Source organism: Xenopus laevis, chromosome 2S (assembly GCF_017654675.1).
Source record: "Xenopus laevis strain J_2021 chromosome 2S, Xenopus_laevis_v10.1, whole genome shotgun sequence".
In the NCBI taxonomy this organism is placed as follows: domain Eukaryota; kingdom Metazoa; phylum Chordata; class Amphibia; order Anura; family Pipidae; genus Xenopus; species Xenopus laevis.
In genome coordinates this window covers 59,801,131-59,817,563 of record NC_054374.1, presented here as the reverse complement: position 1 = coordinate 59,817,563, position 16,433 = coordinate 59,801,131, and the positions used below count along the sequence as shown (strand labels likewise).

The 16,433-nt window shown below is 37.7% G+C and overlaps 1 protein-coding gene across 5 annotated transcripts in view; it reads right to left on the bottom strand.

The window, feature by feature from the left end:
- The window catches only part of LOC108709102 (acidic mammalian chitinase), a 30,455-nt gene extending 19,411 nt beyond the window's left edge, over positions 1-11,044 (bottom strand). For 3 of the 5 annotated variants that reach the window (XM_041583844.1, XM_041583847.1, XM_041583845.1), the window contains exons 1-5: positions 8,301-8,646; positions 3,895-3,951; positions 3,650-3,815; positions 2,371-2,495; positions 2,088-2,211 (exon numbers count right to left, since the gene is read on the bottom strand). In XM_041583844.1, the coding sequence (XP_041439778.1) occupies positions 2,088-2,211; positions 2,371-2,495; positions 3,650-3,815; positions 3,895-3,951; positions 8,301-8,602 (774 nt within the window). In that variant the 5' untranslated portion in view covers positions 8,603-8,646. Of the gene's footprint in view, positions 1-2,087; positions 2,212-2,370; positions 2,496-3,649; positions 3,816-3,894; positions 3,952-8,300; positions 8,647-8,765; positions 8,796-10,918 lie in introns of those variants that run through there. The other 2 variants (XM_041583846.1, XM_041583848.1) reach the window with 2 other exon arrangements.
- Positions 11,045-16,433: the final 5,389 nt, after the last annotated feature.

The following is a 16,433-nucleotide window of genomic DNA, read 5'->3' as shown; positions in this document are numbered from 1 at the left end:
TTTAGATATAGAAGAATTGTGCTTTAAAAAATAGTGTTTCAGGCTGATTTATTGAATATCTCTGCAAAAACCCTAATAATCCCTCCCTTCTCTTCCACTTCCTGCTCGCTGAATTCCCAGGCTGTGCAGGGGAGCTGGTGACTCTCAGCTCACTGCACTGTAGGGCAGGAACCAATCAGCAGCTAGCAGGACCTGATAGGGAACTGAAGCCTGTCTGTGCTTGTGTGACAGCAGGGCTGTGATTGAAACACATACAGGGACCAGAGAACATCTATAGGGAGCTCCAATAAACAATAAAGGGTCTATTTGTAAAGATAATATAATTTTTTTAGCACCAAGTAAAAGCAACACCATATATTACTTATAATTGCCTACAAATTTAGGTTTTTTTTTCATGTATCCTATATGTCTCCTTTAATGCTCAGAAAAAACTGGAATAACATATTATTGTATTACTATTGCTTTTTAAAGGGTAGAATTAAACAAGAATATATTAACGTATGCAATAATATGCATGATGCAATAGTAAGTCAGCAAAACTGTTAAGAATGAATGAATATCATATCAACGGACTGCAGAGGATTTAGTGTGCCTACATTCATGCAGAACTCCTCATACTGCGTTTACCCGAAGCAAAAAAAGAAAAAAAATATAAGGCACACTGCCTCATAAAGTAAAAAATCACTATTTATTGAAACAGCTATATGGAATGGGCACCTAATGGGTTTTAGAAAAAAACCTTAATCATAGTGTCCATTCAACAGCAGCCACCTGTGTTTTTTAATGTTTCAATAAATAGTGTTTTTTATTTTATGAGACAATAGGTCTCATTTATAAACAACAGGCAAATTTGCACCTGGGCAGTAACCCATGGTGACCAATCAGATGTTTGCTTTCACTGTTCAGCCTGCAGCTGGCTAAAAAAGTTAATAGTTACTGGTTGGTTGCTATGTGTTAATACCCAGGTGCAGATTTGCCCAGTGTTTATAAATTGGTGCCAGTGTGCTTTATATTGTAATGCAATCATAGGAGGTTTCAAATACTTATTAATTAGAGAAGCAAAACTAGAGTTGAAATGTCTGGTCACAGGTTATCACTCAGTTACACTTTTAGAAAAAAAAGGCATTTACCCCCAAATGTAATAAAAGGCACTTTGGCCAGGAGCAGTAACCCATTGCAACCAGTTGGGGAATGTATTATAAGTCACTATACCAATAATTGTTCGCAAATTGTTCGCAATGAGAAAACATATTTAAAAATTGAAAGGATATCGACTACGAATTTTATAGTTTGCTATAGTGTGCGATGTATGTAATAAAACTTGAAACATGAAAAACATGAAAAAAGTTGTTACATTTGCTCCAAACGTTTATGCTACCTTCAAGCAGGTGTTAAAGGTTTGCAATGCACAATTTGCAATGCAATAAAAGCATAATGAAGAATATTACATTGCAACATTCAAATTTTTATTTGCAAAATAGTTCTCTTTGCAAATGTTATAACATTTCCCCCAATAAGCAGGTGACCAGTACATGCAACCTGCTGGTTTTGCACCTGGGCAAGCTTAGTACCTTTTATGACATAATCCCCTTAGACTTTTGCACTTAACTCTAGTAAATTTATATATGGCAGAATACATTTTGACATAAGCATCATTTACCATTTATAGGGAAACCTATTACAAAAATAACATTAAGGGGGTTATCTATTAAAGTCCGAATGCCAAAACTTTTTTAATAATAGATAAGGTCCAATCGTGGATTCTAGTTTGGTTGAAAAATTTGGATTTTGATAAACAAGGCCCCCCATGTAAGATAGCTCTTTTACATTGTCTAGGGAAAATGTGCACACACAACGTATTAGACTCCAACTCCTGCATAAAGAAAGAATCCAGAGAAACAAATTGCTTAGAGGGGGAGTAACATGAACAGAATTTTTGTTTGAGAAAATTTATAAAGTTTCTTATTTCAGTTAGATAAAGCTCATAATAGCTCCCCTTTAATTTGTTCACATAAATTAGAAATACTGTAGTCAATCTTAGTTCAAACATTAATGTGCCTTATTTCTACTATCCCTTGTATACTTACAACATTTAAATGAGACCTATATCCATCAGCAGAAGGTGCAGAAAAGAGGGGACTGTTTTCTCCTGTAAATCCTTCCCAAGAGCCATGAAGGTCATAGGTCATTACATAAATGTGATCCAAAACTCTGAGGAACAGGGAATTGTAAAATTAATTTATTGCTGATAATTGCTAATAATTTAGCTTTTTTCAGGAAAAAAGAATTGCACTCTATAATGTATCACTGAAATGCATTAAGTCAACTTTGTAGATGTTTTTATTTTGTAATTAGTTATGTTTAACTCACTGAGAAATCTCAGGAATCTGGTAACCTGCATTGATTTTGGAAATGTCAGAAGCCACTGCTGCAGTAAGTAAAAGTCTGGTGTTTTTGGTTTGGGAGGCTTCTTCCTCAAAAGCGGAATGCAATTCCTAGAGAAAAAACATTAATTTAAGTTATGCATCTAGTAGTGTGACAAGCCTTTAGTATTAGCATTTACTGTTTAAAGAAAATTCAAGCAAATATCTGTTCTATGTTTTGCTGGACTAGATTTTAAAAACCTGGCTTATTTATTGATTTGCAAAATAAAAAATTGTATTGGTTTTTCTAATTTAAAGGGGGTGTTCACCTTCCAACACTTTTTTCAGTTGTTTTCAGATTGTTCACCAGAAATAATTTTTTTTTCAAATACAGGTAGGGGATCCGTTTTTCAGAAACTAATTAGCAAATTGTAACAGTTCAGAATTTGCACCTAGACTGCAGCTCTGGCAGACAGAAACACCAGAGACACAGACACAGAATGTTTAGAGCCGCTAATGAATTTGAGGAGTTAGGTATACTATGCAGGGCCGGAACTAGGGGTAGGCAGAAGAGGCAGCTGCCTTGGGCGCAATGATTGGGGGGCGCTGGGCAGCTACCTCTTTTGCCTACCCCTAGACCGAACCCACCTGGAAATCTGTTCGCAGTAAGTGCCGCACGCTGAAGCGAACGTGAATGCCTTTACTGCGCATGTGCGCCGGGCCGCCTTTACTGCGCATGTGCCGGGAACGCGCTTACTGCGCATGCGCGCCGGGAACCTGCTTACTGTGCTTGCGCGCCGGGAACGGGAGAAAGCAAGGGGCGAGCAGGCGGGCTGGGCTGCCTAGGGCGCCCGGCCTGTTTGGCCCGCCTCTGATACTATGATACAGAACTATTACATCCCAAAAGAATGTGGTATAGAATATCCATCCAGAGGAAAAAGGTTAAGGATTCAGTTGAAATGTTACATTGTATGATAGACTGTTCTTTGTAAATATGTGTTAGTATTATTATGATTATTATGATTATTAATAATAATAATAATAATAATAATAATAATGATAATAATAATTTGTCATTTTTTTCAACCTCATCTACTATGTAACTATATTACTATATCCACAAGAATAAATGGCTCTCATATAACAAGAGACCACATTTCAGTTCAGTTCAGCAGATACAGCAATCCAGTGTCCAAAATAAACTAGTGGGGTTTATAGATCTTTTAAAAGATGTATGGTACAGTCCAATGATATATAATACTACTACCTCCTGGCCTTACTCTTACCTGTACCAATGTAGTGAATAGGTGTTTTTCCTGAGGAGGGCTTCCTCTGGAACCAGGGTATTCCCAGTCCAAGGCTAATCCATCAAAGCCATATTTTCGTAAAAATCGAACTGCAGAAGAAATAAAAATCCTTCTATTTTCAGAGCTGGACACCATGGCAGTAAAGCTGCAAAATAATTAGGTTAGTCTTAAGTTTTATTTAAAATTAAATTTTAATCTAGGTTGTCATGAAGATTTGTACTTACGGTCCAGTTCCAAAGTTCCAGCCTCCAATAGACAGCAGTGTTTTCAGCTCTCCATTGCTGTAATGTAATGTCATTAATGTTTGGTCAGTTTCAAATATATATACACACACACAAACACACACACACACGCACATATATATATATATATATATATATATATATATATATATAATGTCCCACAGTGCCCGCACTCAATCCAATTTGAAGCCAGAGGTGCATGATCAAATATGCTGTAATACATGAACAGAAGATCAGCACTCACTGTAGTATGGTGAAGAAGTGTCGATTTATTTCAGACAATTTTCACAAAATTTTAATATGTTTGAGAAAGGCCCCGGAGAAAGCCGAAACGTTAGTCTCGCATCTAGATAATAAAACTGTTTATATTTTCATAAGACCTGAGAGTGCGGATCTGTCTTTGTGGATTTACAGTAAATTGAAATTATTGATACTTCACCCAGGCAATTCAAACAAATTTTTCGAGAGTGCTGGCTACCTCGTGGACTATATATATATATATATATATATATATATATATATATATATATATATATATATATATATATATATATATATTTGTATATAGTCCACAAAGAAGCCAGCACTCTCGATAAATTGCCTGGGTGCAGTGTCCAAAATTTCAATGTACAAACAGCAAAAAGGGTCCGCACTCTCAGGTCTTAAAAATGTAAAAAAGTTTTATTGAAAATGCCAGACTAACGTTTCGGCCTCCTCCGAGGCCTTTCTCAAAGTGTCTAAAGGATTGCATGAATGCCTTAAATACAAGAGTTGGCGGGAACATAGACAAATTGGAACTGACGTATTATTACATCACTGAAACATAAATGCCTTAAAAGTGCCACTAATGGCCTGCATATATATGTATTAAAGATGCATAGTACATACACAGAAAGCATCCTATATAATAAAGTTGAAGTGTCTCTGCGTCCAGTCCCTGTGTCCGTGGGATTGCGCTACTGCGCATGTGCCCCACGGACCGTCTCTGGCGAATGTTTGACTACATATTGTCACGGCCGGCACCCGATACCAGAACAAATGCCAAGCACCCTGGTCTCGGCTCGGCTTCACCAGTAGTGTGACCACCGTTGGGCTTCGGGAGGAGCCCTCAGCTTACTTGGGTGCCACCTGGACTTAACGAGGGGTGCAAGGCGAGGTGTTCTGGCTGGCGAAGGGGCACGGCTGTTAGCAGAGTCTTTTGGGCCGAAGGTCACGGTACAAATGGAGCAGGCAAGAGAATCGTCAGACAAGCAGAGTCGAGGCAGGTGGATATCAGAATCGTCAGGCAGGCAAGGGTCAAACCGGGTTGTCAATCAAGGGGTTAAGCAGGAAGAGTTGTCGTAGGCAGGCAAGGGTCAGGATACAGATTTCAGAATAGTCAGGATACAGGCAAGGTCAAACACGGATAATCAGACAGACGAGATACAGATCAGATGCACAAGGCTCAGGAAACCACTAGAAACAAGTTCTATCACGGGCACTGGCTGGGAGTATGAATGGGCCTTAAATACTTTCAAATTTCGCGCCAAAACGTGCGCCAATGCGCGCTGGCGTAATCACGCCAGCTCGCCTGTACCTTTAAGAGGCGTGCAGGCGCGCCGCGCGCGCCCTAAGAAACCAAGATGGCGCCGGCGCTGGAGGCAGGAGAAGGAGCCTGGCGGCCGTCCACGCCGCCGCACCACTAGACCACCAGGTATTTTTATTACACATATGTTCTAGCGCCCGTTAATTTAATGGGCTTAATGTCTAGTTTATACATAATGTCAACTTTTAAACAGTAAAACCAAACTATTGCTAAAAACACGAAATTAAGTAACCGTTGCTAGTATTTATTTCCTTATCTCTGAATAAAACAATGTTGCAAAAATGTTACAAAAGTTATGTCAAAAAAAAAAGATAACAAAAGTAAAGATAACAGGCCTGCTCTGAAGTTCTGTCCATCTGATATGTTTATTAATATATCCAATATGTGTCAAGTATAAAAGCTACCTCTCAATTAACGGTAAGTGGCAACCTGCAGATTATCATATATTCATCAAACACTATGGTGAGCCACACAGGTGGGCGATATTATATTTGGACGTCCCTCCCACAGAGGCTGGGCTTGGATTTTACAACCTGAGGATAGGAATAACTGCAACTGATGAATATATGATAATCTGCAGGTTGCCACTTACCGTTAATTGAGAGGTATCTTTTATACTTGACACATATTGGATATATTAATTAGCATATCAGATGGACAGAACTTCAGAGCAGGCCTGTTATCTTTACTCATTTTTTGACATAACTTTTGTAACATTTTTGCAACATTGTTTTATTCAGAGATAAGGAAATGAATACTAGCAAAGGTTACTTAATTTCGTGTTTTTAGCAATAGTTTGGTTTTACTGTTTAAAAGTTGACATTATGTATAAATGCATTCTGTGTATGTACTATGCATCTTTAATACATATATATGCAGGCCATTAGTGGCACTTTTAAGGCAGTTACGTTTCAGTGATGTAATAATACGTCAGTTCCAATTTGTCTATGTTCCCGCCAACTCTTGTATTTAAGGCATTCATACAATCCTTTAGACACTTTGAGAAAGGCCTCGGAGGAGGCCGAAACGTTAGTCTGGCATTTACAATAAAACTTTTTTACATTTTTAAGACCTGAGTGTGCGGACCCTTTTTGCTGTTAATATATATACATATATACATATATATATATATTGTATATCAAACTTCAACTAATAGGAACAAAGAAAATAGCAATAGTGGCATGCAAAAGTTTTGTCACCCTAGCAATTCTGTATTTAGTAATACCCATTTGGCACAGCTAATAAACAGCATTTGTATTCAGTTAAAGGAAAACTATACCCCCAAAATGAACACTTAAGCAACAGATAGTTCATTTCATATTAAGTGGCATATTACAGAATCTCACCAAACTGGAATATATATTTAAGTAAATATTGCCCTTTTACATCTCTTGCCCTGAGCCACCACTTCGTGATGGTCTGTGTGCTGCCTCAGAGATCACCTGACCAGAAATGTCTTGGGACATCTAAACCATAGAGTTTCAGTGAGGGCCATTTCATAACAATTAGCTTGCTTTTCTTGAAGTAGTTCATGGTGGTTTTGAGGTATGTTTAGGACAATTATCTTGTTGTAGGCCCACTGGGGGCCCCACTGGGCTGTCACCTCTGGGGCCCCCCACCCCAGTAACAAACTCCTCAACTTGCAGAAAGTCTTCCGGCGATGTGCTTCACTTTGCATTCCTCTTACTTGTAGTCTGGATCAGGGTGGGAGAGGAGCACCCAAAATTCCTGGTGCAGAGCCGGTAGCAGGGCTGGGTGGGCAGGGCCCACAAGAGCCGGGGCCCATTAAGTTTTATCCTGGTGTACTGCTGGCCCAGTCCAACCCTGGTTGTATGATCCATCCCTCTTCACCTTCAGCTTCATAGCTGTTTCACATTAGCATCACTGACTCCCTGATATGTATGCCTCTGGCTTCTCTAGATGTTGTTTTGTTTATCTCAGAAGTTGACATTTGTGATAAGGTTCCTTCTTTTTACCCTTCTATGCAGCTCTAAACTGTGGAATGGTGCAACACCAGTTCTGTGGCAGCCAAACCTTGCAGCAGGTCATTTGCCTTTAAATGAGTGTTAGCATTTGTCTTTCTGGCCATCATATGAGCATTCTTTCTGAAAGTTATCTTAGTCTTCCAAAACCACAGTTCCTCATTTACTACCATTTCTTAAAGACATTACAAGCAGTGGAAATTGTGAACTGGAAGTGTTTTCCAACATTGTTATAGCATTTCCATGTTTGGTAAGCAACAGATTAATTTTCAGTCAGGGCCGGATCTAGGGGTAGGCAGAGTAGACACTTGCCTAGGGTGAAAAGCTGGGGGGCGTCAGGCACGTACCTACTCTGCCGTCTACCCCATGTCCGCTCCCCTCTTACTTTGACAATGTGTGCTCTTTCCACGTCTTTTATCGCTTCTGCACATGTGTGCGTGCGCAAACTCAAGCCAACTCGCGAATGCATGCGCTCAGCCGGCGCTGCGACTGCCCAGGTTGCCTAGGGTGCCTGCCCAGCCTGGCTCTGTTTTCAGGTCCTCACTCAGTTTGGTTAGAAGAGCCCATGGATGTTGAGTCGTCAACAGCTGTGAACTCCTAATGGCTGTTAAAAATTAGGTAATTGGGATGAGAAGCCTTGCAAAAACAGCGTTTATCACTGGACAAGTGGAAGGGTTTCCAAAGTTTTGCGCATACCACAATTACTAATCACTTTGTTCCTGTGTTTTAAAGTTTGTTAATAGGGATGGGCGAATCTGTGCAGTTTTGCTTTACCGAAAAATGGGCATCAAAATAAATTTAATGCACGTCAATTTACTTACTGCTTCTTTAAATTTTGGAAAGAGTTGTATAAGGTGATGTCATTCCAATCAGTAATGTTGATTTGGTTATCAGACATTCCGGCAAAGGCATAGATCAAGTGAGTACAAAGGCATGGATCAATGTTATCAGGCTTAAACTTTCCTAATCCAGGTCTGTACTGCGCCCAGTTGGTAAAGTAGCATGTAAGCTGGTAAGTAAAGCCTGTTAAGACAACCTCTTTAGTGCAAAAAGACAAGAGATGGGTTCTGGGAATGACAGGGATACAATTAATGGCAAAGTAACGGTGCATTTTGTGTTTCATTTATTAGTGTTTGCTGTTGTGCCACTTAAATTACAAACAACTGAAGGTTGTGTAATACCCCAAGTCTACCTTAGGGGCCCTCTTAAAGACACCTTTATATAAATAAATTAGCCCATATACCATTAAAAAGAAATATGTTTCTTATTCTAAGGTGATTACTTACCTAAATCAGCACAAAACAGAAGGCTCAGCCCTTAAATAGGAAATGTAAAAAGTATGAATACATCAAATTAGTTTTTATCCAAGCAATCAGTAATCATTTTGGAAGATAGCAACTTTGTTACTGATTTATATCTGTTGTTTAAGCATAGTTCAGTGATATTCATGACCTAGCTGTAGATAAAGCTAGCTTTTGTTTAGGCGTGAGAGGATACATAGAAAGATGGAGCAATTATATGGAAAAATTATGTATAGGGAAAATTTATCTGAATATCAATTATAGAACCGGAATTTTAAACTGGCTAAAAGATCTTATAAAGAAAGTAGTTGTCAATCACTGGACAAGGGTTTTAAGTAGTGTGTTGCAGAATTCTATAATTTCATATTTTTATCAATGTCTTTAAATGCATTGAAAGCACAGTATCTGTGTTTACAAATGGTACAGAACTATGTAGGTCAATCATGTCAGTGGGACATGTGTGGCTAAATCACGATTTAAAAATATGCAGGCAACATATAACCTTAACGATACTGACACAAAAAAAAAACTAATTTTCAAAATATGAATGTACATCAAAAGTTACCTGACCATTTTGTGCTGATAGATCTGCTTTTGTAAATAATTGTTACTTGGAGTTCCTAAACCTGACTGTTTTGCCAACCGGATTGTCCCTTCTCTGCCTTTCAGATAGAGTTACTAATGCTAACAAAATTCTTCTGCACAAATTTGGCAGCCCCCTCATAGAGGAACGTAATCTAAAAGCATCGGGAAATACTTATGTCATAATTAAATATAGCATGCAAAGACAATATTCTGAAAAATATTTAAAAAAAGTTAATTCATGTTGTCAGTATCTCTTTAATGAGACAAAGAAAGGCAAAAATCCTGAAAGAGTATTTTTTGGATAATAAACAGCTATAGCACAGGACATAAAACAGAACTTATAAAACATTTTTTCAACATAGCACTTTACAGAGATTATACATAATTTCCTGCCCCATTGGAACTTTCAAGCTAAGGTCAATTTTATAAGGAGCAAACTAAACTTGAACAAACTCCTTGAATTGGCTGGAGTTAAACCGTACTACAAGGAAGTAATGCTACCCACTGCACCACCATGCTGCTTATGGATTAAAATGTACAAATAAGAATAAGGATAAGATAATAATATGATAATAGATCTCAATTCTATACGGAAACACTGTGGGGCAATGGCTAGTACTGCTGGGGCAGCGACTGATGTGAATGATGTACAATTTCTATAATGAGCTGCAGAATAAGTCTGCACTCTATACATAAAGAATAATATAATGTTGATTGACTGTCTTAAATGGGATTTTTTCTACTCAAGAATAAACTCTCCAGTACTTTATCTAACAGTAAATCTGTTTTTCATCCTTCATAATTAGAAAAAAGGAAATGTCATCTTAAATTTAGTCTTTAAAAAAAAAGTGTTTTTACGGTGAGAGTTGTAACGATACAGTACATTTTTTTTACTGATACCAAAATGTAATACACAAATAATCCTTAATAGACAACAAATACTTCTTAATAGACAATTACTAAGTCAATTAGATATGAAAAATATCAATAAACAAATATATTTCTGATCCCGTTTAAAATGTTTTGCAACAGCCAGCTCCTTTACCCGGTTGTCATGAAGAAGCACATTGGATGTAATATATTAACTGGCATTATTCGGGACTGGCCAAAGCAACCAATGAGATGCTTGCTTTCATACTGCAAACTAGTAAACGTTACCTGCTGCTTTCCAAATATTGTTTGCTAGAACCAAAGCATTTGTTTGACAGGGTTTGTTTTACATTTTTAAGATCCTAACTTAAAAAAAAAGTTTTATGCATCATGCTTACCCATATTTTGTGACTTGTTCTATCCAATATTGCCAGAAAACATTGACTGCTATGTCTAGCAAGATTTTATTATACAAAAAAATAAAACAAAAAATAATTACTTTAAATAGATTACAATAACTACCCACTGTTACTGATATGTTTTGTACATACAAAGTATTGCAATTCGAACAAAAGTTCAATGAAACATTTTCTATTAAAAATTGTAAGGTAAAGCCTTACATACTGTAGACCATTCATCAATTTTCCCACTGTTTTTAAGGCTGTTTTAAAACTCATACTCACCAGTGAGGAGTACAAACTTGGCCATTATTGCATCTGTACTGACTTTTCCTCAGGGTCATCTGTCTTTTTATACATAACCCATAATCCATATATTGTACTGGGAATATTCCAAACAATATACAATAGCATTTTGGTGACCGAGCAAGATGCAGTTGTCATTCAATGGAAAATAGCATTTGTGCCAAAAGTGTTTAAGATCTTGGCCTCTACTGGTGCCACACTGAAGGAAAAAGTCAGATAATTTCTTAGCAGTGACCTTTTTTTTGTTTCATTTGTATGATAAATTCTAGCTGATGCATAGTTTGCCAAAAAGATATTCAGCAATGGAAAACAAACAAGAAGTGCGAGTAGGTTAAATATGTCACAGAGTTCTTATTCCATGAAAATCTATGCAGAAGTCATAAAGCTAGAGGTCATTTGTGCAAAGTGATCCAAATATTAAAAAGTTTCACTGAAAGATGGTTTTGGTGGTTGCAGGCTACCAGTATATCCGTTCAGATATTTTAAGGTTCTGTTTCTTCTGCCGGTAGAACAAATGTAACAATCAGGATGCTACACAAAGTAGCTATATGCTTTGTATATAGATGATTATTATACTTTATTTCAATTGTGACAACATATTCTGTAGGGGTTTACAGTCCCTGTCCAAATGTAAACTTCAGTACTTATTATCCTTCTATTGGTATCTGTAACTTACCCTGCCGCCTCCTTTCTTCTTAACAGTTAACACATGTAACTGTGTTTTGTAATCCTTTATCTCTTACTTTTGTAATGCACTGCTGTACTGAATGGCACTGCATGTACATGTAACTTTATATAAATAAAAATATGCATACATACATATATACAGAGTAGAAACTGTATTATATGTTCTGAAAGTTTTTCATTGGCAAGATGATATATTACTAGTTTCCTACATGTGTCTCCTATAAGGAGGGGTTGGAGGTGGTGAAGTTTTTTTTTCTTGTGCAATCTTGAGATTTCACTATTTGAATATCACTGCAAGCTTTTATTCTAGAGGGTATTGTATTTATTCTATTTCAGAATTATTTTGCTGAAAACAATTAATTTTTTAAACAGTTTGCTACGGAAATGGGGAGTACCTTTGCTCCCAGTTCCATAAATGTAGCTATTATGGTGTTGTTATATTGACAACATTCTACTCATCTAGAAAGGGGGAGAGCAAGAGTTAAAGTGGTTGTTCACCTTTGAGTTAATTTTTAGTATCATGAAGAGAGTGACATTCTTAGACAATTTGCAATTGGTTTTCAATTTTTATTATTTGTGTTTTTTCACTTATTTAACTTTTTCTTCAGCAGCTCTTCAGCAATTTCAGCAAACTGGTTGCCAGGGTCCAAACTCATCTAGCAACCATGCATTAATTTGAATGAGATGCTGGAATATGAATAGGAGTGGGCCAGAATAGAAAGATGAATAATAAAAAGTAGCAATATCAATACATTTGTAGCTTTACAGAGCATTCATTTTTAGATGGGGTCAGTGACCCCCATATGATAGCTGGAGAGATTCAGAAGAAGAAGACATATAATTTAAAAACAATTAAAAATAAATAATGAAGGCCAATTGTTTCTTAGAGTTGTCCATTTTATAACATACTAAAAGTTCACTTAAAGATGAACCATCCCTTTAAAGTCATTTGTTAAAAACCTCAGTTTTTACCCCCACAATCTCAAGAACATTGAAGGTGTTTCTTGATCTTGAGTGATTTGTTGAGTGTGAACTCCTATTTACACTCCAAATGTATGCATCTTTCCCATTGCATCAATAATATCCCACTGGGACAGTTTTGTGACAGTTGTAGTAGGTCTGCGGAGTTTAACAAGGAGTCTAAAGATCTGGCCTTGAAGTTTAGTGATGAGTACTAGCCTAGAAAGTCTAGAAGGACCCTGTTGAGAAATAAAAATAAGACCAAAGAAAATAGATTTCCTCCATTCATTACACAGTTCACCACTGGAGCAAACGCAATACATTTTATTTAAATAAACATTGGTGGATTACATTTTCCCATCTTAAACAAAATTCTGCCACCTAAACCTAAAATAGTTTTCACCAAAAGTAAAACAATTAAGAATATTTTTGCTCCAAGTTTAAATGGGAGGAACAACGGCAATAGTGTTGTGCTTCAGTAGGGAATCACAAGTGTGGTGGATGTAAAGTTTGTGGCTTTTTTTGGAGGAAGGGGCCACATTAAAAGCTTTCAGAGTTCTCATGTTTTACAAAATGCATGATTTATCTTACAATTTGTACATGACAGTATTAATATATTAGTAAGTCCAATAGGCACTTCGCCGTATTTTATTAATATATTAATGGGATTATTTATATGCAACAGCAGTTTTGTGGAAATCATGAGTGACATCCTAGAGCATTCAGGTATATGGGGACTGACCAAGTAAGTAATACTCCACTAAAGAGAGATTGGGATCTGAGAAATTTACAGAGAGAGCAAGAATTCCTTTTCATTTTAGGGCTAGTCCACATGAGGAGATTGGGGAAAAACGCGGAGGCAGTACGGGGAGATAGTCGATCAAAAGACGATGCGATTAGTCGCCAGGCGACAAAATCTCCTCGAATCTCCTTGTGTGGCCTTACCCTTAATGTGTAAATTTCATTGGCCTCCTTTTTAAATAAATTATTTTTAGAGCAATTTATGAATCAACTAAACTAAACGTGTAGTTTGTTTAATTAATAGCATTTACATAGTATATATTATATTTATTTGCTTGCCTTTTGTAATATAACTTCCTCCAGTAATGAATTGGTTTTGATTTTCTTTTTATTGATGTAGTAAGTGCAGTACCTCATGTCTATCTGAGGAAACTCTAGCTGAGTGTGAAACAAGTTTGAACCCGAAGGGTTTAAATTGTTGAGGCTCTGAGGCAAATTGGACAGTCTTCAGAAGGAATGTTTTGCCTTCCTCTGGATCAACTAGCAGTTAGACATCAAAGTTATAACTCAATGGACAAGTGTCTTTATTCAACTTATGTTATTATGTAACGTATCGAATTCAAATTATTATTGACTTGTTTTTCTATTTTAATCCAATTTAGCTGATCACCAGGTCTCCATGCCAATGATTGTAGCATAATGTGGGCTTACACAGACCTGTCAAATAAGAACTGCATCCAAGCACCAGAGCAGTCTTTGCCTAACAGGACTTTCATACCTGCCCCATAGATATCTGCCTGATATTAATCAAGATATCAGTCGGGCAGGCACTCCTTAGGCCCCCATACATAGTCCATTTATCTACCAACGCAGTCTGGAGGGGATAACACCAGATTTATCTGCCCATATATAGCCACCTTAAAATAGGGAATTACCCAAGATGGCCCTGTCTCCCTTTTAAAGGAGAACAAAACTCCTGCACCAAAAGCCCCCCCCCCCATCTTGCAGGCATTGCCCCACTCTCCTCTCCCTCCCCATGATGTGCTTTAGTGTAAAAAAAACTTTTAAAAAATTCTGACCCTTAGATGCAGAGAAGCGTAGAGGAGCTCCTGGTCACCAGCAGTTGAAGCTGATTCCTGAGTTGGCCCAACTGCGCATGCACTGGCAGGCTTTGTGATGGCGAAGAGACCCAACGACTACACAAAGATCCTGAAGATGGCTTCCGGGAGCTCCACTGTGCTTCTTTGCATTTAGTACTCTTTTTTTTTTTTTGAATATGTCTTTATTGAATTTTTTAATAACAAACAAAATAAACAAATACAAAGGAATTTGGAATAAAAAAAATGACGGACAAATCCATCGTTAATACACTGAAAACATACACATGCAATGGCCAGAGCATTAGTCTCCTCTTAACTGTCATTGTAAAACATACTAAGGTAGTATAATACACAACAGTATTTTCCTCATGGATATCAATGAAAGAGAAAGGAAAAACAATTAAGAATACCTCGTTCTCAATATCTGATTTCTGTGGTGGCTCCTGGGGGGCGTTCGTGACGGTTGTTCCTGGGAGCGTAGGAGATTTTGAATATACCGGTCTGTGTCTTGGACATTAGTATTACTGAGTAAGAGTTCCGTATCATACCACGTAGTGTATCTAAATGCATATATCGTTAGATGTCTAGTATGAGGTGGGAGCGTTTGAATGTAACTCATCCAAGTCGAAAAAAAATTTGTCAGTAAATTGTTCTTTGTTTGTAGTGGATTCCACCCAATCCATGTGAAATATATGGTGTAGCTTTTGTTTGACCAGAGATAAGGGGGGTGCAGATGGGGAGAGCCAATGGTGCAATATGGTTTTCTAAGTTGCAGCCATTAACCTTTCTGCCAGCTGCCTTTCAGAGCGCAAAAGTTTCAGGTGTGGAGGAGGTATCCCAAAAATTGCCCATGTTAGCGTAAAAACGTTTGCTCGCTGAGTCAGAGACTTCCAGTATATCTGAACTTCCCCCCATAATTGTTGAATGATAGGGCATAGCCAAAGACAGTGCACAAGGTCAGCCCGGGGTTGATGACATCTCAGACAATTATCCGAATTTAGAGTACCCATATGATGCCTCCTAAAAGGAGTGAGATAAGAGCCATGCAATACCTGTAAAGCCATTTCTTGATATTTGCTAACAGAAATAGCTTGCATTGTTTTTGCATGATACTGAAGTATTTGGGAGGCCTCCGTTTGTGGGATCACAGAAGTCCATCTGAGTAAAGATCTGTCCTGTGCTTCAGTCGACAGAGCGGTCCTAATAAAGCGTTAAATCTGGGAAATAGTTCTGACTGTGTTATATCTGGGCCACAGCAGATTTACTGGGTTATCTTTATCTGTCGTGGAAAGATGCTTCAACACTTTCGTGGCATAGTGGACAATTTGGTTCAGTAACAGATTCGTCATTCGCCAGGAATGGGAATTTCTGGAGAAGCTTGTCTCTGGGTAATACAGTGAAAGTGTCATTGACAATATCTTTGACAAGTTTCAGATTTCGGTTATGCCAGTCCACTAGAGTGTTATTGTTTTCCCCATCGGAAATGTTGGATTATCGAGCCAGGACAGATATATGGAGTAACAAGGTGTCAATTTAAACCTGCGCCTCACTGAATTCCATGTTCTATAAGTGTCTATAAATAAAGGGTGTTCACGCATATCCTGTGGAATATCCCTTAATGGAGTATGCAAAAGAAAGTTAAGGGAGAGACCTCCTGTCAGGAGCTGGTCAAGCTCCGTTGAGGCATATGTGTTTCTATTATACATCCAGTCCCCAGCGAAACGTAGCAATGCTGCCTCATTATATTCCCGAATATTTGGAAAGTTAACCCCACCCAAGGCTTTAGTCTGTTGCAATTTAAATAGACTTATCCTCTGACGTTTCTGTTTCCAGATAAAAGTCCGTAACATTTTAAGTAGCCTTTTGTAGTCGGATGGTTTTATGCTGTAAGGTAGCATTTGTAGTTGATAGAGTAATTTAGGAAATAAAATCATTTTGATTAGGTGAATTCTCCCCAAAAAGGTTAGGTTTAGTGAGTCCCATTTATTTAGATCTTGTTGAATGTT